The sequence below is a fragment of the Haemaphysalis longicornis genome, unplaced genomic scaffold (genome assembly GCF_048455015.1).
Source record: "Haemaphysalis longicornis isolate Haplotype H1 unplaced genomic scaffold, Haemaphysalis longicornis Haplotype H1 scaffold_1, whole genome shotgun sequence".
In the NCBI taxonomy this organism is placed as follows: Eukaryota; Metazoa; Arthropoda; class Arachnida; order Ixodida; family Ixodidae; genus Haemaphysalis; species Haemaphysalis longicornis.
The window spans coordinates 325,105,267-325,130,367 of record NW_027526203.1 but is presented as its reverse complement, the minus strand read 5'-3'; the positions used below and the strand labels follow the sequence as shown (position 1 = coordinate 325,130,367).

Below are 25,101 nucleotides of genomic sequence, written 5' to 3'. Positions count from 1 at the left end.
AGCTCACACGGCCGGAGAACCTCACGTTTGGGTGTCAATTTTTTAACACTAAGATGAGCTTTTTTTTCCGCATACATTTTTATAGAAATTGCCTTTGGTTTAAATTTAGCTTCCACAACAATCACCTGGGAAGGTATGTGTCGTCGGAGTGTTCTGTTTACGCCAAACGACGCCGACCAGTTTTTGTCTTGAAAGTTGTCCCGATTTAACATTTGTTCGTTTACATTCAGCTCAATCACCTCCTCGTTCGTGAAGTTGGCCTTCCGGTATCATGCACACTCTTGCAGTGAAACATTATTTACAGGGAGTGGACATATTCACTGGTGGACGGTCGCGAAACAGTGGTATCCTGCAATACAGCCTCCCATGGAGCTGTGAAATATATGGGCTGTTGACAGCCGTATAATCCCGGCAAAGGCACGGCACGTTGCAACGAAAATCAGGATTAGGTGGGGAACGAAAACAATGTTAACATTGTACAATGCAAACCGCCATGCAATTGATTAACGTGGAAAACTGGGCGTCTTAGTACATAATCTAGGCAAAACATCGCAAAAAAAGACAGACAGAAAGACAAGAGACACAGCACAAGGACTTCGCTGTCCTTGTCGTGTATCTCTGTCTGTGTCTTTTTTTTTTTTTTTTTGCGTTGTTTTGCTTACGCTATGCAAATCACTCTTACGCTCTAAAAAATGTCCGTGGATCCGCTTTGCCACAATGCACCTGAATAATTAATTGTGGCGTTCGCGGTAACAATATCGCAAACAAATAGGCCCAACGTATCATTTGACTCGGAAATGTGATCTGGATGCGATATTGCACAATGCAAAACGTCATGCTTGCACAAATGTGCGATGTCACAGTGCAAACCACATTTTTATAGACGATAGTCTTTCTTGAGCTACTTAAACAGAAATCTTGGTTTGTGTGTCTGCCCGTAAAAAGATTTATTTGTAAATCGAAACAGATACATAGCATGTCTCGATGGGTAACTATGCGTCAGGTAACAAATACACATTACAAAGGGAAACACAGAAAAACAACCATCAAGAAATGGCTGCCGCTGGCCTACATGCAAGTTGTAACATTTTGTACCACGCAGGGTACAACATAGAAAGAGTGGAAAGTTCAGTTGTCGATACACGGGAACAGTAGCTTCAGGGTGGAAACACCACGAATGTTAGTAGCAGTGCTACAGTCTTAAATCGTTACAGGTACACACATGGTGTAGTGAACACTGCAGATAACTATGCATTGTATTTAGTCTGGTTACAAGGTTAATATTCTATCTTGTTTTACTGTGGTTACAAGGTTATTATTCTACAATTCGAATTTCCAAAACGCGCGCTGTTCCCCTTGATGAAGGGGCACCATCAACGCAGGAGGAACGCCTCTTCCCCCATCGTGGCGAGCTCCGCTTCCAGCTGTGTGTCCGTGACTCGATTCAGCCACCCGGCCAAAGTGAAACCGAAGCTGCGCAATAGTCTTATATACCCACAGCCAAATCTAAACGTCTAAGTCCGGTGGTAATGTTCATACTTGTGAACACTGTTGAACAACAACGAGACATTACGCAAATATAAGGCAGAAAATCAATACATAAGTAGTATTTGCAGTGTTCCTTTACTTAAAAAAATCATGCATGCTTGGTTTTTTGCGATAGCGAATGAAATACTACATCAACTGCAAAAAACTGTCGCCTGCTGTCGCGCACGCCACTATAGCTCTTGACAGCATTTTAAGAAATCAAACGCCAAAGGTTACGAAAGGTTCCACTAGATAGGTTCCACGTTCCGCTTGGAACGCACTAGGAGTAGGGCAACGGACTTCAATAAAAGTTGTAGTACGGTGCCTCGATTCCCGCGCATCTCCGCCGTACGGCAGCGCTGGCATCAATGCACCCTACTTGGAGCAGTGAAACGGGGTAAATTTAAATTGACTTGAGAAAACTTCTAGCGTGTTTATCTTTGGAGGAGCGAGCCGGGGATGAACACCATGAGAGGTGAGCGGGAAAGAGAAGGGATGCATTTACTTGGCAGGGTTGCCAGTCGACTATCGTCTTTCGCCGACGTTTGCAACAAAGGAGCAGATACACGGCATTTTTTTTTTAGCTAGATATTATGCTGGCTGTCGCCATTCGCTTATTTTACCGCTTCGACAGCAGTGATTGGCCTTCTCTGCGCATCGCTGGAAGGCCGACTCGCGGCCTTTTTTTAGAGTCTAGTTGTATATGGGTTAACGTTATTGGCATAGCATTCTAAGATCATAGTTCTGGGTTTTACGTGCCAAAGCTACTCCTGCATGAACTATGACGTGCGATAGGGCCACGGATTAATTTAGGCCACCTATATATATTTTATGTGCGCCGAAATCTCGACACACAGGTATTTTCTGTTTTCGCCAGCATCATAACAATGGCCGCAGCGTCCTATAGGGCTTAGCAGCTTAATGTCTCAGCCACTGAGCGACCATGGCGGGTTTCATGCCATTGGTCAACGCAGTGCTTGGCTGTAACATTATTAATAGTGGAACGAATCCGAAGCGCAATGAGATCCTAGAAGCGTGTGATCGCGAAATAAAGGCGGCTTGTAATAAATATTTTGCGGGGCATTGTGCTACGGCCGTCCAAAGTGAATGAAAATATTCTGGAGAAACATTAAAAGTCGGCAGCCGACGAGGCAATCACTCTGATGGATAACTCTAAATGAATGTAACTCTGGGCGACTGACTACGTCATCAGTACAAAGGCGTGTTTTGTTTCTCTTGCGTATTTTGCAAATCTGTAACTGTTGGCAGCTTACGAACTTACACAGCTTCCCTTCCACCTTTAAGGGAAAGACGTCCACTCCCCGCATTCGCTTCGTCTTGTAATTTACAGTTTTGCTGTACATCGTTTTTTCTACCTTAAGGGCCAAGCAGCTATTTACTACAGCCGACCTCTATGCTGTGAAACACGTAGTACTTAGGCTTGCAGTCTCATGACAATATGCGAGGATTATTCTTCACTTATTCTTCGTGCGCAAATACCGTTATCGGTCAAGATGGGGAACAAGAAAGTTATGCTGAAATTTATTTGCTTTTGCAGCATTTTCTTCGCTTTGCTCCCTACCTAGTTCTTTCCCGCGGAAAATTAAAATTCGTTTATATGCGTGCTTCTCGCTCGTCTTATTGCTATTACTCGCCACGCCTCGCATTCGCGCCGAGGTGCACGTCCGTCGATGTAGGGTGCTTTTTATATCTACTCCTCCGGCCAAGCACTTTATTCTCTTGCGCAAATATTTGCCGTGGGGCCCTCCGGGCAGTGCTCCGTGCAGTCTCGCTCTAACGCGTTTGTTCGGGTGGACGAACGAAGTCCGGGACGCCGAGGCGGTTGGGCTCCTTTATGGAGGGAACAGATTAAAACTGGGACCTATAATCTGGCGAACCTATCGCTTTCTGAATAAAGCGGGGGAAAAAACGAGTTTTAATCACAAGACTCTGTGCCACGTTTTGTGTTTTTGTTGCTTATGATTCGTTTCCCGGTACCTGTCGCTGGCAACTCGCTCTGGTTACGGATATAGACGGATCTTACGCATTGAGAGGCCCACTCCTATTAAGGCGGGAAATGACCGCCGAACCCAACTAGCGTTCTACGCATGAGCACGCAGTCTTTCTGCCGCTGTGATTGTTTTGGGCGGGGAAGCTAGGTCCCGTCCTCCTAAATTTCATCGCCGCTCGAAAATATATGTTGCACGCATGGTGATACTATATACCGTAGCGCTATATATTGTAGCGCTATATATCGTAGCGTATATATCGTAGCGCTATATGTCATAGCGATATATATCGTAGCGTTTGAAATGCAGGTTCACCTGCATTCCAAACAGCCCTTCTTACACTATTGACGACTACTAAAATTTCATAAATGTTAGTTCAAAAGCTTAGCTAGTCCCTGTATTTTCTACGCAGTGACATCTGTTTTCTTTCTTCTTTTTTTTTTCTACATATGCAGCCTGCAGCAGTTATCGTTGTAGTCTGTACGGTTTTACGGTGCTTTAAATCTGTTGTACGTCGACTGGCTGCAACGCTTCAGCTGCACTGGCTTCCTTGTGAATCATATATTGTTGTTGAGTTCCGTTTTAATCCTCCTTTCCGGTGTTTTTGTTTTTCTTGTATACAATAAACTTCACTTTCGTGACGTGTATGTAGAACCTTCCTCTATGTGATGCCGCCCATTGGGCCCGTACAGCGCTTTAATAAATAAATAAATAAATAAATAAATAAATAAATAAATAAATAAATAAATAAATAAATAAATAAATAAATAAATAAATAAATAAATAAATAAATAAATAAATAAATAAATAAATAAATAAATAAATAAATAAATAAATAAATAAATAAATAAATAAATAAATAAATAAATAAATAAACAAACAAACAAACAAACAGAAGCGATTGCGTTTGCACGCCTTCGCGTGTAAACGCAGTTGCAGCACAGTGATTGGGATCCAGGGGCTCTTAATACAGGTTGGTTGTGCCCCGCTCGTGATGAGCGGCCTCCAAGAGGAACTCCCTACTGTGGCGCATGGAGCGCCCCCGTCGCGGAAGCCTAAATGCCCTCCCCTGTAAACCAACGTTTAAGTATCTATAAACGTTGCTGTAAACGGTAGCGCCGCCGCCTTCCATGGTGGCCGCTACGATAACTCGCTCTGGGGCGCTCCTGTCGCAGCATTGTACAAATCTGCGTGACGGTAGCTTCATGACTCCAGCAGGCCACACACGCCGCGTAGCAGCAAAGGAGCGCCAGGGGAAGCGCATTCAAAAAACGTCAGCGTGCACGTAAGCACGTGTACCTCGAAAGCCGCGCTTCAGGCGGCCCAGGCGTAGAATAGCAGCTACACACTTGCGTGTCAACGCGCGTCCCTCGCCTTAGTTCTCGTTCCCGACACGCTTTTTTTCTATTGGAGTCGCGTGTAATTTTGGGGCCATCCGCTGCTCACAACACCGGGTTTCTCGCCATAATGGGTTGCATGATTCTTTCGCATTACCTGTTTGCCGCTCTAGCCTAACTATTTGTCCCACAGATTGTCAGATATTTAGCTAAAGTCAGAAGCACTGTCTACCAAGTCTTGTAAGCTTTCAAGGAAATCATTACCCAAAACAGATACATTGGATATAATTTTCCTCTACCACGTGCCTCACTCAAGGGACTACAAGGCTTCGGGTAAAATATCTCGAGGCACTCAAGTCTGCTTACATATAGACTTTATATAGACGTCCACCCGTCGACACAGCAGCCACGCTATTTTACTTCTATGTTAACGTCTCAGTGCTGTACCGACGTCATTCACACCCACCTTAGCAAGCTTATTCTACCTGAATACAACTTATTTCGTTTTAATTCATCTGAACCCACCTAATTTATCCTAATTCACGTTAATCCTACGTTACTAATCATTGCTATCAATCATCAGTCAATCATTAATATATCATAATTGATCTTAATCCACCTTAATCCATCTTAATTCGATATTATGCTACCCTATTAATCATTGATATCAATCATTAATAAGTCGTTAATTAATTTTGGTAACCATAATAATATCTTATACGCGGCAGGCATGCTTTGGTTCGCTGCTGGCTTGCCTTGTACAATTCGTGTCAACGAAGCTCATTCAAGGTCAACTTCCAGTGAGACGTAAAAGGCTTTCAAGTTCGTTCCAGGGCGCATCCACTCGAAGAAACCCGCTAAAACACCGACGGCACCATTTCTGGCGAGGCTCTTCATAGTCGGGATAAAAACGTTAAACTCGGTGGACATCATTCCTGGCACGTCAAAGACGGAAAGACGAAAAGCGTAAACATAGGCGGCAACACTTTCCTATGACTCAGTCCCACTGTACGGTGTCATACCAAAGTAACGATTTTGCGTCGGCATGGCATGACAGAAAAGGAAAACGGCAGCTAGTGCACGTCCTATCCATAGCTTGGCAGTTGCCATACGAGCATGCCGGCAACGTGGGATGTCACCACCGAACTGACGCACACCCTTTCGCTCCTTCGTGCGATGACATGAGACCGGTTCGCAGTCGTGGCGGTTGATGAACGCACGCATACCTGTACATGCCAGCCCTGGATGGGAACTTGTGACATGGCGCCCCATTACAACTGCATCTGTACCAAAAACAAATTGAAGCAAAAGCTTTCTGCCGCACATCATCCGCCTCGGGAAAAAACCGAACTATAATTATCCTGGTTTGTGTTGCCCTAAGAATAGCATTTTGTCATCCCACCCGATTCTTCAGTCGTCCTGTTTGATTAATTGAAGATGTCGCGCTAAAAATGTACAGAAAATGCGAATTATATTAAGATTTGGATATTGCCTAGCGATGGTCACGTCCTATATGGAATAGCCGACTCAGGTCGAGCCAATATTTTGAGATTTTCTAGATTTCTTAATTTAATAAACAGCTACATCTACTACATTGTCCAATGTAGGAAACATGTTACAATGCCGAATGAAATTAACTTAAAGTAGAAAGCTTGCCCTTTTTGAGACAAGTGAAACATTTCAGGACTTTACATTGCTTTCACGAGTGAGTGCTGAAAAGGTCTTAAGTTTTCACACATTCTCACACAGTTAGTATTCAAAGTAAGAGTTTGCTATGTACGGCAATATCCTGTTTAAGTGAAGTTCCCGCTCCTGCAAACGAATGGAATCCATCAGTCGTAACTCCACGGGCAGCAGCGTCGGACGACGAATCGTACAAATATTCTAGAGTACTATACATTTTCTTCTGGCATTAGTAGTGTACTTAAGATACGGTCCTTAGATTAAACGACCGCGAAATAACAGTACCGTCTCCTTCCACACCAACTCCCACTCATAGTAAGCGCCATATCATCGTTATGAAAGGATTCTACCAGGCCCTTCAGAAATTCACCCTTGATGCGCAAGGGACGTGTGTAATAGAAAGATCATTTTTATTAGTTTAATGAACAACAGTCCTTCAAGAGATGTCAGAATTTTCCCGGCGGTGCCTCATGTGATCTACCGAAAGTGCGTGTACAGCATCTGTTAAAAATTCTGCGTCAGGAGCAACAACCCAAGCACGAAACGAACAGATGAAATTTGAAGACTTTAAGGTAATGACTGCTTGCGGATAAGAAACGTATAGAGCCATTCAAAAAGCCTGATGACCAAACTTTGTGTCCAAGTAGTCATGCTATTATTTAAGCTCAACTATTATAACATTAGCAAGTTTTTCAATTCATATAACGCCATATTGAGAGCCCAGATATCGCGCGGTAAGAGTGCCATGAAAGGACGAATAAAAGATTGACGTACCAAAAACTGAAATCGAAGCTACATGAATACAGTCAGCCACGTCGAACAGGATATGCGCGTACTGCTTAAGCAAACTCAGATACCTCCCTAGCGTAATGGCAAAATTTAATATATTTACTACTAAATGTCCGTATAACTGCTACAGAATTCTCATTCATTCATTTCTTAAGCCGTCATAAGATTGAACAACTCCGTGGTGGAGGGACAGACAGGTTAACGCTATTTCGTTCTTATGAACAGCGTAGAAAAGAGGCACTCAGGAGTCAGGACATACTTGCGTGCGTCTATCTTGTTGCCGGTGGTAGCATCAAGAAAGAGTGACTTAGCCCTAATGCTACGTACACCCCCACTTCTCGCAGGACTTGCAAGCCCGACGCTGGTGGCCGAGGCCTGGTGGCGGCCGGCCCAGATGACGGCCTGTCAGCCAGCCTGCTCGAGGAACAGGAACAGGTTGTCAAGGTACTCCAGTATGGTGCCAAAGTGGCTCTCGATGAGGGCCTTATTGACGCCGACACGGAACGCCAATTCCGCATGTCCGGTGAGTTTAGCACCCAGATTGCAGCTCACGCTTCCACCTTCGGCGTCCACCAATGCAGCACCGCGATCTCCCCTTAATCGTCTCGTGTGTTCTCCTTTTTAGTGCGTACGCACAATTAGCTTACCTGTGCCAGTTTTGCGGGGAATTCGGGAAGCTTCATTCATGAAGTCTCATTCTGGAAGTCTCCAGTATTTTCCAGGTTATAACACGCTTTCGCGAAGGTTTGTGTGCAGCAGAGAGAGTGGGGTGACGCTGGTATGCGACGACCCGACGTTATGCCTGACGTTACGCCTTGCGGTCTCACATCATCCACCGGTACCCGCAGTTCGACGTACAATGAGCGTGGCGTTACATGACATGTCGTTGGGCTCCCTGCTGGTCACCTAACGTTAGGCTTAAACATCGCACGTTAGACCTACCGTCCCGCTCTGAGATCTAGCGTCGTCAACCGGTACCCATTGAAAAAGTGCTCGTTGTATTCGTGACACTTCAAGCGGCGGGTGTCGGTCGAAGACGTAACCCCTTTAAGTGTACCGTTAGACACACTCTTAATAAAAAAGGTCGTAAAAGGGTAGTAACGGTCGTAATTACTAACTCCTTACGCACCTTATACCCCCGGCATGGTATACGTAGGCTCTGCCACTAGCAACTGCATGGTTAGGAAATTAACTGGGTGTAGGAAGTAGTATACACTAGATTAAGGTCGTGCTTATGACTAGGTTATGTATGGCTCAGAAGGGTGTTATCGCTAGGACTTTACTAGTGGAGGCAGTGGTGCTTACTGCCTGCTTCAGTTAGTAACCCTGACTAGTGGTGCAGTTACTACCTGAAGTTACTAAGTATTTAGTGTCTACTAGGACAAGTAACTTGTTAGTGTTCCGTTATTGAATGCCACAACCTTTTTTTAAAGAGTTCGGGCCTATTGGGAGGTTAGTACAACAATGTGCTACACACCCAAAAAGTTATACGTAGCCGCAGGGATGTGTTGGACAACGCGCTCATTGAACTCGTTGCACTTCGATCTATGGATACTTATTCGGGTCCATCATCGAGGGGGGGGGGTGCTGTTCCGGCTGTACTATTGTTCCAAGTACCTTTTATATACACGTCCACCCGTGTCGTGGTACCTCAAAGCGTAAGGTTAGGCATAGGCAATTAAACTCCGCCGCAGACCCTACCTTTGCTGCTGAGAATATAGAAAAGTGTTACATACGGTCAACGCTTCATAAGACTTCTGCGCCCGTACTCTGGATGCTGTGTGCGTACTCTGAATCCTACTGAAGCGAGCATCTCCATCGAGCAGCACAAACGCGTAGGGGTGTATTGGGCAACTTCCATAAGCAGGAATGTATGGGTCGGCGCAGCCGGACCGTCTCTTATATTTGCTTTCCTTTCTCCTTTGACGCCCGGCCTGTCTCCTCATTCTCATCCGGCTCTTCGTGTTTTTTTTTCTTTTATCTGTTCTCCTAATTTCTCACTTTCTTGCAGGTATCCACGCTTTACTGGACCATGCGCTCAAACTGTCAAAGGCGGCCCAGCACAAGATCATTTGCGTTGTGCGACAGTTTGACGGTAAGGTGCCAACTTGTCCACCAAGTGCATGCATAGGGAACAGTACCCAGCGGTGTAGTAATAATTCCACCCCGCGTTGATGCTCCACAGCTTGGGTTATCTCAAAACTCTCTGACATTTTCTGGTAATTCATTCAACTTTTGGTCCTGCACACTTCAAAGATCCGCAAACTCGCAGGTTAGAGAGAGGAATGTTAATGAAATGAAAAAACACAGAAAGGTCGGTCTGATGGTAGTATATCTGGCCAGCTATTCTGTGTGTGGGAAGGGAAAGGGGAGGAAAGAGCGTGGATAAAGGACGAGAGAGATGAAGATGGCGGAGAAATGAATAAATGGCTATGTACAGAAGATGCCTATACTTATATTGTGCATGTGTTAAAGTTCGGCTGGAAGGGCCTCAACTACAATATCGCTGAGAGGTCGCTGCTGCGCAGAAATGTCAGCACAGCTTTAAATGCCTTGTGGTAACGCTGCACGTGTGGCCAAGGTCCTAGCAGTATTTCCTCCGACACCACACGACAGTACAAACGGGCCAATGATCTCGCTAATTGTTCTTGAGGATGCGCATAGAGTGGACAGTGGCAGAGAACATGCGAAATAGTCTCTGGTACACGGCATGTTTCACAGTCTGGGTCACTCGTAACGCCGATGAGGTGCTTGTAGCGACGGGTAAAGGCTACGCCAAGCCGTAGTCGGTGAAACAGCGTGGCGTGGTTTCGCTGAATACCAAGAGGTAACCGAAATTTGCAGTCGGGGTCCAGACGGTGTAGTCTTCTATGACGATTGTCAGGGTGGGACCAGTGAGCTTAATAAAATTAGTAGCTATGTTAACTGTTCCAGTGAATGTAACTTACGTTGTTATTTGTTTTGCTCTTTGGAGGGTAGTGGAAACAGCAAATGTATAAACTATTGCTTGACCTTAGGGACATTAGGGAAAAGCGTGAACATTGCATGTACTATCGTGATAAACTGAAACACGAACAACGGAGCGCGTGGCTTTCAGTACATGCCGCGCATCTTGGCAACGGGCCGCATATGCGCAGTGCGAACACGTTACGAGAGTTTGTGTCCAACGTGGATATGGAAACACCGTCGTTCGGCATGTGAGCGTTTTGGTTTGTCTTCCCACCACGTTCGGCGCCCGCTCACGCAAGCGATCTAGCTTTCTGGCTGCGATCAGTGAAAACGGCGCACGCAGCTAAATTTCTTTACTTTTTATTTCGTGCTGAGCGCCCAACGGACGATGGAGATACGATGGTCTTTCCATATCAAGGTTGGTCACGAAATCTCGTAACTTGTTCGCAATGCGCATACGCGCCCCGTCGCCACGATGCGCGGCATGTACTTAAAGCCACGCGCTCCGTTGTTCGTATTTCAATTTATCACGATAGTACCTCTTCCTTCTAGCAATCACGCAACAATCACACTGTACATTGTACTCCCTGTAATATTCTACTCCTGGTAGTAGGTAGCGTGAGCAAGAGAGTATGCTGTTGGGACAGTTATTACTCAGGTAAAGAACGCATAACCGCGTAAAAAGTTGGCGTAGACCTACAAAGGTAAAACACATAGGCACACGCGATTGTAAGCTGTTGATTGCCGGTATAAAACGCTCTTTATGTACTAAATTATTACGCATACGCAATGGTGCTGCAAAACTTCAAGTAATACGAGCCATTCTATAGAGTAAACCACCCTTCGTACCCGCCCCCCTTTCTCACACACAAACCGAAGAGTACGCGCGTGATGCGAATACATATATACACTGCGCGTAAAAACACTCAAAGCGGGAAAAGAAACAGGGCCCTGTCCTCATTATACAATGTAAGGGGGTATTTCTCACGCACTGATCCCCGTTCTCTTTAATGTAAAAGGCTTCCAAGAGGCCCCTGCGCTGTTTGGCTACTGCTTCGAGCTAGAATCTTGGCCCTATTTAACTGCCGCAAAAGTGAAGGCGTGGGCAGGTGGGCCAAACCAGCTTTCTGAACGTTGAGCGCATATTCTCCGAAACGGGAAATTTACGGTACGTGCCGTCCCGTCTGACACTCTCCGACGAGCATGCGATGTCATCCAGGACTATGTCCCTTTTGTCGGCCTCTCTATTTCTGCCTCAAATCTGCCCCTCTCATAGTCAGTAACAAGAGTGGCGCGGCGCCGAAGTCAAAATTTCTTCAAGTCAATCTCTTCAAGTCAAAATTTCTGGCACCCGCATACCGCACGTCGATGCCTCCCTGGTCCTCGGGCTCACCCTTCGTTATGCCGACAGCTCAGTACTGACACTGAGGGCATTTAACACTTACCCCCGTATTCTGAATCCCTCCTCCACTCAAAGTGCTTCCTCCACTCCGTCGAGTGGAAGATAGGGCAACACCTCCACTCGAGGTCTCCATGCATTTCATAAACGTGGTGACACCGAACCTCCGAGGAAATCCTTCATTTGGAGGCACCCTCGAGATCGCACTTTTGGAGGAGCAGCGAAAGGCATCTGGGGGCGAGGTTATTGCAAATTTTTTTATTCAAGACATGAAAGTACGCTTAAGAAGTATAACTTTTTAATGTTTTTATTTTTTGTTAAGTAATTATACCGGTATTTTAAGAAATAATAGTTTCTATGGTTGAGAGGAGCACGAAAATAACATGAACCAGGTGGACACAACTAGAAATAACTGTTTTCTGGTCTGGCCACACTGCAAGCACACTTCGGTAGCAGACGATAAATCTGTTTTGTTTTTGTGCACGCTGCTCCATGTCTTCACGTATCCCGTTGTGTCTTATGTTCTTTCTGATCCTATCGATTACTATAAGTTTCAGGGCCCCCCCTCCGGATGACAGTCAAGATAACGATATGTCAGCGGAAGGGCTGGCGGTTTGTTTCCATGCGTGACGAGCGCATATCATAGACCGGAATTGCCGACACAGTGAGCGCATAATTATTTGTTCTTTTCGGTTCACGCCACTATCGGCAGCTCAAAGCCGACATAATGTTCAAATTACAATGTAGTGCGTTTGTAATTTTACAGGCACCACGGTGAACCCGGTAGAAATGTCCCCCTTCGACAGCACGCAAGCGCGAGGTAGCATGCGAGCACAAAGCGACGGGCACTTGGAGAGGGGCGGAGCCTCGCAGCGCGGGCGGCTCGAAGAAAAAATAAAAAAAGAAAACTGGGCTTTGGAGCAGACGACACGCTCGCTCGCTTCCCTACGGCGATCGTCTGCTTCATACGCACTGTAAGCAGCTTACGGTAGCCGTGTCATAGGTTAGTGTGACACCTTCATTACAGAGCGATGACTTTCGGTACATGACAGCGACAACCTTGTCATTGCGAGGATAAAGACAAGTCCGCACGGATATCTCGGAGCTCGCCCGCCGTCGCAGAAAACATCACGACGCTTCGAATTACGAGTTCCAACCAACGCCTGACGACGCGGCTTGTCGGCGGCGAAACGTTGACGAAGGCACCCATCACAACTTGAAATGTCCCGGCGCCATAACATCGCAACGTAACCAGCAGCCGGAACGCAGGGAGCAGTGGGTGGCCGCGGTTGATGGCGTTTGGCTCGGCTGCTCGGCGTTTGGCTCGGCAGCCCCCTCGGCAGCTCCACCAGTGACCGATTTGGTAAAGAGGCACCGCGACACGAATTCGCCCTTGCTGTGCTCAAGCGTATTCAGCCAGTATCTTATGCACTGACATGGCAAATTAACGGTGCGTAAATCCCCTGAACCTTCATTATATGCCTCGTCAATGCGGGATACATGCTCCGGAAAAGAGGCGAGCGAGCACAGCCGGCTCGAACCGAGAGGAGCGTAGGCGGCCATCTTGAAAATAGTACTGGAGGGCTGCTTCAAGGTAGCACAGACGACACCTTGGAGTTGCTCCTCCAAATCGTGAGCGGCTCCTCCAAATCGCCGAGCGGCTCCTCTGTTGGAGGAGACACTCGAGTAGAGGTTAGTTTATGAAACCGAAACTCGCTTTCAAGGGTACTCTCGAGCGGAGGCTCGAGTGGAGGAGGGACTCAGAATACGGGGGTTAGATAATCCAGCTTTCACACTTCCTTCGTCGGAAGAGCCGGACTCCACAAGCATCTCCAAATCAATATCATTGGCGTTTTCGTTATGTCCCAAATTCTATGCCCCATTTCATATTTACAGCCCTGGCCCGCTCAGCTCTCGGCACTCAAGGCCTCCCTCCACGCGTTTTATCGGATCGCCGTCGTAGTACCCGCCTATGCTCCCAGCGCTAATCTTCTGGAACTCGGAATTTACGACACTCTCGAGGAGCGCATTGCAGGCGACCGCCAAGCCCAAAACGAACACCTGCAAACTTCTTCCCAAGGTCGAGCTATTCTGGAAACACTTAACTATCCCATCTCACCCCTACACCCGTACTCCCTCGCTGGGTCACTTCCCCTCATTTGTGCGTCGAGTCTGTGCCCCGAAATAAGAACCAAGTTCGACACCCTGCTAGTCTCGGCCTGCGCATTCAGGCTCTCTCGAAACGAGTTGATTGGCTACTTGATCATTGTTTTGTCCTTCAGTTTACTGACGCCAGCAACACCCCATTTGATTCAACAGGCGCGGCTTCATTTTTCCAACTCCCTCCTCCAACACTGCCTCCTTTTCCTTTCTTTCCCCACCAGATTCGAGCTCGCTCGATGACTACGCCACTGCCCTCGCAATATAGCAAGCTTCTTTCACCCCCCCCTCCCCCCCTGCAAGTGTACATTTTTTCTGCGAAACAGCCCTTCGTAATTTCGCCCCCTATGAGACTCGCCCATACACCACTGCACTGCATTCATTACTTCCATAACAGCTTCGAACACTAGTCGACGTGTCACCCTGGTATGGTTCCTGGCCACGCTGGCATGGGCGGCAATGCCCAAGCAAACACGCTAACCAGGGTACCTTTCCCGGGTCCGCCCATGTCCTGACCAACCTTGTACCACCCGCCGACGGTGCGCACTCAGTACCGCGCTTCCTTCCGCTCCCACTTGCATGCCCAGCGCCTTTCACGCACCCTGTAGCCACCCCCCCCCCCCTTCCCCGCTTCCCTCACGAGGCTTCCTGCCTCATTCGGCAGGCGCGAACACCTTCCCTCTCCTCCCATCACATCCTTCACCGCATCCATCGGCGACCTGGCCACCCCTCCTGCCGCACCTGTTCTTCCTGCCCATCCACCCGCATTTTTGTTGGGAATGCACCCCGCCTTTTTTTTCGCAATCCCTCGCCTCGCTCACATCCTGGAACCTCTGGCTGTATCCCCCCTGACAGTGAACACCTGGGCTGCCCAGGAAGCTCTCTGTGAACGTGTGCACCGATCCGCGCAAACATACTGGAACACTACGCGGACCGCGTGGACTGATAACGACAACTAGGACTAGGACCTGGACTTAGCTCCTTAAGATAATGAAGTTGGCTCTCTCTCTCTCTCTCTCTCTCTCTCTCTCTCTCTTTCTTTCTCTCTCTCTCTCTCTCTCTCTCTCTCTCTCTCTCTCTCTCTCTCTCTCTCTCTCTGTCCAATTGAGGACACGCCACAGCTTCATACACGACTCCGGCCACACAACCCACAAAGGGGTTTGCGGGGTTTTTTTTGTTTTGTTTTGTTTTTTCGGCAGACCTCCTTCTGCTTATTGCCGTAATTTATTCGGTGGCATAGCCGGGGCAATTTGTTCGGGGCAGTGAATGCGACGGGCATGCCGCAACTATTGGCCACTTTTTTTTTACAAATTAAGGAGGTAAGGCGGAACACTAGATCTCTGGCTTACGTCCCGAAGGCTTCTTCTTGCATGCATTTATTTTTTCATGTAGCATTTACGTTACAACCATCACCATATTGAGATGCAACTCCAAAAACAGGGACCTCACACCGTCGGGACTGCTATAACGGAAACGCTGTTCGTAATTAAGTTTGGTTTCGGTGCTTGTTTTGTGTGTTTTATCTTTGTAAGTCTACGCTAACTTCTCGCCTGGCCATCGAAGTGCCATTATTCTTACGTCTGCTTTGTAGTGACAGGAAGCACTGTTTAAGGTTGCTTCTTGTCGCCATAATTCGTGCACGCCGTTACGTTTAATCCACTGCAGCGATGCATCTTTGACATTAAGAGCCCGGTTGTATCTAGGTAGATCGAGCGGGGAGCAACATAGGGGCGTGATTTCATGGAAACTGCTCGACTCGATTTTTTTTATTGTCAAGTTCATTATTGCGCGATTCGGTGGGGCCTTCCTAGCACTTCCCAAAGCTTTAGTTGTACCAAATGCTGAGGTTAGGGTGCTACCCTGATCAGTAGCGGTACCAGAGATTGATTTGGGGGGGGGGGGGGGCGAATGGGGGGGGCCGAAATTTTTCTCTCTTTTTTTTGGGGGGGGGGGGGTTGGGGGGTGCGAATCTTTTTGCACCAGTTCTGCGGAGGAGGTGATAACCATGCCGACGTATGCGCCTATGCGGTGTAACCCGCTTGCACACGAATCACTTACCGACACAGTGGTTTTTGGCCCCCCTTAGGCGGTACAACGGCTGACTCGAGCCCGCATTTCTGACGGTCGCAACACGGTTGCGAGCTCGCATGAGTGGGATTCTTTAAAAAAAAAGAAGCTGAGGACCTCTTTGGGAGGGGGTCGCCTGAGCGTTGCGCCATCTAATTCAACGCCTGCAGTTTCAGACACACCGCTGACGCCGCGACGCCGAGGGGCAAAGAAATCGACCGCGTCGGGCACAAGATACAGATATCATGCTGTGAGAGGTGGAATGTGCCTGACGTGTATGGTTGCGCCACGCGTTGACACACACAATGTGAAATGTATGGTTGCGCCAGGGTCACAGGGGCAGCCATGATAATACGCTGCCGATAATGGTCGCTCACTTTCTTTTTTATTTTTTTATAATCCTAGGTGAATTGGGCGCAAAGTGCAGTTTTGTATTGCGCCATTTTGCCACCGCACATCAAACGGGAGAACGCTGGGAAAAGAACAGCAGTTGAAATCTAGAAATAGAAAAAAAAATGAAATGTTATGCACCCAGATTCAAGCACTACAGAATACCTGTTCTACAACATGACAGATGCTGTAGAACAGGTATTTCGTCTTTCAAAAACTTATGCCGGCGAGCAGAAGCATTGCTTGTACGCTTTTTGTCGCCCAGCAACAAGCGGTGCTCTGAGCAAAGTCGCCATCTACAAATAAAGACAGGCTTTGCACACATCACAGAGAGCGCTATATCCTTTTCTTTTTGCTTTCTCTTTACTTTTCAAACACAAAACAGTGGTTCCTGTGGGCGAAGGCCGTTGCAGTGGCTTTTATTTGTAGTCAGAGGCGCAAGTGCCAACTGGTTCTATTTTTTCAAAAATCTTCAAAAAGCATCGATGCAGGAACACCTGATGCCGATGCTATGCTGTACAGCAAGTATTTCTCCTTTTATTTTGCGCCTTAGAGCGACAGCCATATTTTGACATTTTAGGGCAACCGTGATGGTAGCCATAGCCATACAGATTCCATCACTCTGATGGAGAATAAGGGACCTATGAGGCGAGAACGCAGCAGATGGTCATTAGCATACACCGTGGGCTCGCAGTAGCCGCAGAACCCGCCTTAAGGGTGGCACGAAGCATGGGTCCATGAAGAGAAAATACAACTTTGTTTAACTTTAAAAAGCTAGGCTTCAGTACCTCACTCAGCTCCATTTACTTAAGAACTTTCAAATTTCGCGCCACAGTGACGTGTTATCGGCGCGAGTGACGTCATATGGGCCAGCACTAAAACATAATTTTCAGTGGGTTAGGTGCACGTTAGCATTCAAGTGATTCGATCAAACGGAACTAGCGGCCCCACTACAATCGTCCAGTCATGCGTCCTGGCGATTGATTAGTTCGGCCGCCGTCAATCGCCCAAAACAAGATTCTGTGACGTCATAGAAAAGTTGCTGGAAACTGGCTAGCGAGTCGCCACAGCTCCACACGTTTTCTTTAATATCTCCGTTAGTTTTTGGAAGTTTGCGATCAAATCGGCATCATTTTTATCAGGACAAAGCAGCCTTTCTAATGAACCAAACTTGTATTTTGTCTTCCTGGCTTCTTTAAGCACTGCTTTGACATGAGGCGCCGTAAACAGCAACATCGTCCGCGCTTCAGACGATCCTACGGACCCTGTAACGTTGCGTGCCTCTGCGGGGCCGAGGGAAGGATCGACAGTGCTCAGGGTACCGTAGCGACCTATAGCTTAACGTCGCGTGCCCTCGCCATCCCTAAAAGCGATGTTTCGCAACCAAATTACGCGTTAATTTCGTTGGACAGGGAGCCTACCTCTCAACGAAAGAGCCGAAGCGATGCGGAGCGACATCACGGGGGTCCAAAGTAACGAGAAGTGATACGATAATTTTCCAAATAGGGGCTAGGTGACATGATGGGATTTCGATACAACTCAAAGCGGCTACGAAGCTTCGCTGCGCGATTGCGAAGTGGTCCTGAAAAATTTGAGAGTGTCAATTGCTATCGCAGTATTCCTGCTGAAAATTCTAGGCTGCCTGTTTGTCTGTAGGCGTGCTACTGCATGTTTGTGCCTCAAAACAATTTGGCGCTTACTTTACACTCGCGCTCCCATTCATACGAATGTACGTAAGCGAGCGCCTCCCTCTCATGCCCCTGCTATCACAGATTGAGGTTCACAGTTCAGGTTTTATGGAGAAATTCAAACAGGCCGTACAAATGGGGCTGAAAGGACTTTGAACGATGCAGTGATATTTATTGTAATTTAAAAATGAGAGAAACGTCTCCGTCAAACTGTAACGCAATTTTTATGCACGGTTTTTTAATGTCGGTATTTTTGCGTTCTAGAATCAGCGTTATGAAAACGTCAATCTGTACTCATATGGTGTACCCGCTGTTCTGGGCAACACTCTGGTCCTGCCGCCGACCTGCATTTTGAGGCGACCAATAGCATAGATAGATTCCGCAAAAGGTGCAATGTGGCCCAACTGAGTTATTTCTAATTTGTGCAAATACTCGCTCATGTAGAAGACTCCACTGAAAACGATATTTGATCTAGAAACGTTTTATAAAAATCAGTACTGTATGTCATCTTCACTACGACTATGCTACATAAACCAAAACGAAATATGAACAAGGATTTCAGAATACTATTCATCTACGCTGGTGATTATGTGTTATAACTTATCTGTGTGAATTAAACTACGTCGAAGAGAAGATCTTGTGGTTCTTTCTAAGCACATAAGTTCTGCAACAAACGTCATAAATGTTCCGGTGTATTGCAGAACATATTTCAAGTAATGGTGCAAACCGCTACACAGAACAACTATGAAAAAAGTGGCATTGAGCTTGAACAACAGATTTTATTCCAACAAGAGCAGCTTCATCTGCACATAAATGATAGTGGAAAGTAGTACGCTACAAGAAAGCGTATATACGTGAGGACATAAAAACTTGGGTAAACGGCGAATAAAAAACCCGGCCATCTCCACTAACGGTAAATCTGAGAATGGGCGAAGCATGCAGTGTATAAGTGTATTCTTGGCGCCTTGGCGTTTTTGTCCACGGAGATAAAAGCGTTGGGGGTAGAGGTATCAGCTTTGCTGTATAAGTCTCCTGTCTTTGAAACACGCAGCGTTCTTGCGCGAGGCGTTGCAAAACGACTGTTTCGGTGTTCTTTTAGTACGCGTTTTCGCACACGGAGATGAAACTTTCTAGCGCGAGACATTGTAAAACGAGTGTCCCGGTGTGTTCTTTTAGTACGCGTTACGTTCTACCGCGAGGCGTTGGAAAACAAGTGTCCCGGTGTTTTAGTACCGTGACTGCATGAAACGACGACGACGACGACGACAGGAAACACCGACAGCCCGAGCACTTAAGGGGATTCGCCCCTAAAAGATTACCATCAAGTGGCAACTGAAACTCTCACCAGAAAATCGATCAGTGGTGAGAGATAGCGCATATTAGCTAACCGTTACAAAAAAAAAACAGCGCAAAAAAATCGCGTGAAACTAACCGCCACACGCTTATTGATGTAGCACCTGCACGGAATTCCAAAGGCCGTGCAGTTGCAGCATTTTCAGCAGCTTTCCAGCAAACTCGGGTCGATTGCATCAGTAACCACGTATTGATCATGGCGCTTCGTTATTAACCCCCGCCGGCCACGACAGGCCTCTTTCCCACCGTCTGGCCCCACACGACGGCACTACTGCAAGCGGGTCGCGCTTGTAAGCTGCGCCCAAAAGAGAGCGTGCTTGAGCCGATCGCACGCCCTGTTTATACAGCGCTTACGGAGAGCCGCGCTGCGTCGAGAGCCCTCTGACCTGCCTGTAAAGGGTGCTCTGCCTCACTAAGGCTCTTAGCGTGGCGAAGCAACCTTACCAAAAGCAAAACTCGGGGCTTCCATGGCATTTGAAGTACGCGGTTGCGTTGATATGCGCGCACAGCACGCGCGCGCAAGAGATACCCACACTCAACGAACTTGTGCGGCAATCTTCGCACAGGCACAAATTAAATCGTTTTGCTGCTCATGTGCGTACGTGCTTCAGATTCGCCGGACTTTTTAAAGTTGTCAGAGCGTATGATGAAAGCGAAGGGATATAAAAAAATGTACACTGACTCATTTACTGCAACGTCTTTACCGATTTTCATGTGAAAAATAATTAAAGACCAGTTTTCAGATTATATCGAAAAGCAAGTCTGAACGGAAACTTGAGCGGCTGTTTCCGTACATCTGTCTTATGCCAAAAGAGGGTTGTCAGTCACCGGCGGCATGCAGAGGCAAGCCGACGAGTGGTTAGGCATGGAGTATGCCCCTGTACAAAGAAAACGGAAGCCTCTTGCTTGCAGCTATTTACGCCTTAAGGATACGAATTTTTAGCACTCGCAGCTTGAAATTTCGCGGATTGTTTGACCTTAAAAATGTCTATTATGAAAACTCAGGCATCAAGTCTACTTATTACTCACTTGTGACAAAAAATAGGTCATTTTTCAAAACATAAAAAGAGAGGTAGCAAAATCTAATACACGCGCTTCGTGCAATAACTGTTTTTAAGCACCCACTCGCGTCGGATACCATTTACTGAGCGCGTCAGCTGTGCCGAATGAAATGGGATGTCCCACCATTTGGAAATGCTCTCGTACTTTGCTCATTGAAATGCAGGAAACATGTAGGGGTTTATAGCCTTGTGCGGGCGTTAGTGTACCCACGTTCGAGAGTCCCACTGGAAAAAGAAGTCTGTCTCCTCATGCGATAATAGCTGCTGTACAAGCACCTCACAATACTGTCTCCCTTCTTGTGCAAGTATATTTTAAACACTATAAAATACGGAAGGCTTCACAAAACGTGCTTCCCGAAGTTCCTCAAAACCGACAGGAGTGGAGGAATAGCGATTTAGCACTAAAAAGGCAGAAAAACATTGCGCTTAGATTGCACCTGTGGTCAGCATGGTATTGCGTTAAGTTAAGTTTAACCGCGCATCACATCCTCTGCGACCAATGCGCTGTCGCACCTGACTGCACGCTCCTCACAGCTTGCTTCTTTGCGTGTTAGTAGTTTGGAAGCATAGAGACTATTGTAACTGCGGTGCTGCCATAACCTTGAGCAGCTGTAAACAGTACAAATATTTCGCTCGCCCGCTTATGTTACAATGAAAGGCAAAGTGATTGCATTGAATAGAGGCCAACCTAAACAGCGCTTAACAAAACAATGACGAGGAAGGAGGGACACAAGTCTTGTGTCCCTTCTTCTTCGCCGTTGTTTTGTTAAGCGCTGTTTAGGATGGACGGATACCAACTAGCCCAGCTGTCGATTCTGTTGAAGAGAGGCATTTTATCTTGCATTTGACTGCACTGCCTTTTTGTTATTTTTGTACCGAAGTTAATGAAGACAAAACAGGAGGGGAGGAGAAGAAAAACGAACGAAAGGCCGAGAGGTTATCCAGGCTTAGAGCCCGAATTGCAACTCGACACTGGGGAAGGGGTGTTCAGGGGATGAAAGAGAGGGCAGGCAAAGAAGAGGGTATAGGAGCGGGGCCGCGCACACACTTTGGTCCCTTTGTGGACACTATAGCCTTTCATTCAAGCGTGTGTCCTTCATGAAAAAGTAGGTACTGAATTGCGAACAACCCGTTGGCGCATGTCTTGGCAAGTGAAGCGGAACAAACAACCATCTGCAAGGCATTGTCTTTTACGACCGCTAGTTGGCTCAAAACAATCGAGATCTCTCCGTTAATGTGGGCGTTTCTAAAATTGCCAAGATCTTACCCATTTATTTCATCTCAAAAAAAAAAATTTAAAGCCTCCTAGCGCATATACCATGCTGTTTTTCGTTTTTGTGTGAGCATATAACATGCTCGCGCAACAAAAAAAACCGTACAACTGCATTTACGCACAAATTTGGCATGCAGGCATTTGTATGAGCTGATGCTGTGCTGCAAAAAAAAACTAATTTCTAGCTGCAGAGGCAAGGAAAACAAGAAATTCGCTGCAAAAGTAGCACAAAAATTAGCATTTTTTACCGGGGTCGCTTATTCAGGAAAGTGTGACACTGTGTTGAATTATTAAATCAGCGTCAAAAAGAGCTTTAATGGGAGTTTAAAGACCTGAGTAAGACAACTTAGAACGTCAGTACATCACGTGCAGCGTATTTTCTGCGTTTTTGCAATAATTGCTTACCAGATCAGTGCGTCGAAACGCGCATCGGTGTCATGGCGCCAAGCGAGGCTTCTTTGAAAGTAAGGGTAGCGTTTGCAATATCTCGACTGTGTATCCACCGGAAGTTCTATTTTACTTCCTCCAGTCTTCTCATTTTATTTCCACCCTCATTTTACAGTGAACTTCAAGTTTAACTAGCCAGTGTTGCTCACATCCCATATTTTTCGGCAATTTTACGGCATGTTGTACCACATTATACTCTATGGACGCTCTTCCAAGACTTAATACTTCGCGCCAGTAAAATATCACCACCAACTAATGTGCCAGGGCACCGAAACGTTCGGGTAGAAATCTGTAGATTACCCCCGAGGCAATGTAGAGTCAGCGAAAATGTAAAGGTAAAGACAGGGAGGCGAACCTCAAAACAAAGTTTTTTGGATTTCTATGCATGTAAAAAGCACTATGGTTTATAATAACAATTAAAAGCAGTCATGACACTTTTACTGTTACCGCTCGAATGCTTTTAGCTGCCCTGCCTTAGAAAAATATTGAAATGCGTGTGTTCAAATTCAGGTTTGCGTGATCGCGTTTATTTCATCGTTCATAAAAGTTCAGTTTCCAGCTCCCTCTTACTAGAGTGATTTGCTTACCAAGGAGTACCTTGATCATGTGCCCGCAACTTGCCGACGAGGCGAGGCTCTCTTTGTTCCGTGTGGGTCACCTATCAATGCGCTAGGTATTCGTATGGTGGAGGGAACATCTGCGAAATAAAGGACACCAAGTACGCACTGCTGACAAGTACACCGGTAAATGAGCCTTGTATTACAATTAAATCCAGCTGCCGGTTTTTTTTTTTTTCTGTTATAGCTCTGACTAAGGCAATGACAAGGGAAAGGTGGCTGTTCCGCAATGCGCCGTTGGGACAGCGTCCTCACACGTAACTTCGGCTCTTGCTATTCGTTCCGTGTACTGTTGCTACGACACCCTATTTTCTCGTTGCCAGACCATCAGCGATGCCATTAGGCTGCCTTGAAAAGAAAACAGTTCCCGGCACCTCAGTAAAGCCCTGACTTCGCTGCAGGCCCATTCAAACTATTTTTACACGTCTATTCTGTGACACAGCGAGAACATCGCATTATCTTATTATACAGTGTGCACTGCGACGGCGCCCTCTAGTCTCTACGGCACGGCTCACCTTCGCATCAAGCCGCGCAAAAGAAGCTCCGAGCCAGTAACTCATGCAGGCGATAGCAGCTGCATCGTTGTATCACAGTAAGTCGCCGCCACTAGGCGTTAGGAAGCGAACAATGTAGTAGAGCTTGGGAACGTTTCGCCCGACCAATGGAGAAAAATAGTGACGCACCTACCCCCATAAAAAAGTGGGCGCGAAGCTTTCAACAATCTCATAACGTCTCGATGTCTATGCGTTGGTAGTCAGTGCATATATATATATATATATATATATATATATATATATATATATATATATATATATAAAGACAGAGAATGAGAAACGGAGAGTTCCTCGAAGGAATGCGAAAAGGAAAGCCAGCAGTCTAGAATGCCAAGGAAAGCATGAGAAATTAATCTGACTTTTTTTTTTAATATTACGGTTGGTGATGTTCACCTTTTTTATGTGAAAACAAGCGACGTTTGGTCGGGGAAAATTATCGAAACTGCAAGCTCTGCTTCTCATGTTCCACCAGTAACGAAAGAGGAAGTACAAAAGGCACTTAAAGGGGCCATGCAGACAAAATACAAGTTTGCTTTATTCGAAAGATTTTGTGTTTTATAGTGCCCCAGCGCTTGTCCGGCAGCAAACGATGCCGTATTCACTGAGAAATTAATCAATTTGGGTTAAAAGTTTGATTCTCCCGCCAAATGATTTGTTTTCGCGACGTCTGCCTTGAAGTCACAAGGGCGAGTGCACGTGCGCGTGTATGCGTGTGCGCGTGTGTGCGTGTGTGCGCGTGTGCGCGCGTATGTGTGTGCGTGTGCGCGTGCGTGCGTGCTTGCGTGCGTGCGCGTGCAAGTGTGCATGTGTGCGTGCGTCCGCGCGTGTGTGTATGTGTGTGCGTGCGTGCGTGCGTGTGTGTGTGCGTCCGTGTGTGTGTGCGTCCATTCGTGCGTGCGTGAGTGCGTGCGGTCATGTGTGTGTGTGCATGTGCGCGCGCGCGTGTGCGGGCGGGCGCGTGCGGGCGCGTGTGTTCGTGTGTGCGTGTGTGCGTGTGTGCGTGTGCGTGTGCCTGTGCGTCGGAAAAAAATGCCGCTTCGTTACGGTTCGGGTTCGGACGCATTCATTTCGTTTCAGTTCAGTTCAGGTTCGACTAAATTACGTACCAAGCCAGTTCGCTAACCAGTTCAATAAGTTGTATTATCAGCTAAGTGAGAAAAATAAAGATTTAGTTGTTTAAAACGACAATGCAAACAAAATACAAATACAAATTCAAAATACTGCGATTCCCCAATAACGGTGGTGAAATTTCAAAGCAAACTTTAAATATTTGGGCGAGGTATTAGAAATACCGTTAAGTAGTGCCGATTTACCAGCTACTTTCCCACCAGATTTCAAGTTGACCTAGGGACTACATAAAGCGACTGCCAAGGGATATGACGGGGGGATATATTTTCTACCTTTTCCTTTTTTCTGCAAATAGAAATCCTCACTATGAAATAGCCCATCAGGCTAACCGTAATACCGCTGCGTACTGGCGCGTTTAATACCAGCATTTGATACCAACGTTTAATACCAGCCATGTAAGCATAAGAAAACATCCCACAGCAGCCACGTAAATGCTACCAATGAATTCGATTATTTGGTCACCTCGAATATTCTGTTAATGGTCACCTTCTATGGGGAGTAAGACCCAATTTTATTTAAAATAAGCTTTAGTTAACCGGCAGTCACTGCATTGTTGCTACAATTAGTGGAATATATTTTGCGATAGTTATCACTGAGGTGTGCGTCACGATGAATATATGATCGTTCTGCCTAACCCCTGTCCATTGTTCTATGGGCTACATTGCGGAAT

General features: G+C 46.6%; 1 protein-coding gene across 1 annotated transcript in view; it reads left to right on the top strand.

The window, feature by feature from the left end:
* The window catches only part of LOC144151773 (protein qui-1), a 733,079-nt gene that overhangs the window by 611,827 nt on the left and 96,151 nt on the right, over nt 1–25,101 (top strand). Inside the window, 2 exon segments of the mRNA XM_077682912.1 lie at nt 7,690–7,868; nt 9,357–9,440. Coding sequence (XP_077539038.1) covers nt 7,690–7,868; nt 9,357–9,440 — 263 coding nt within the window.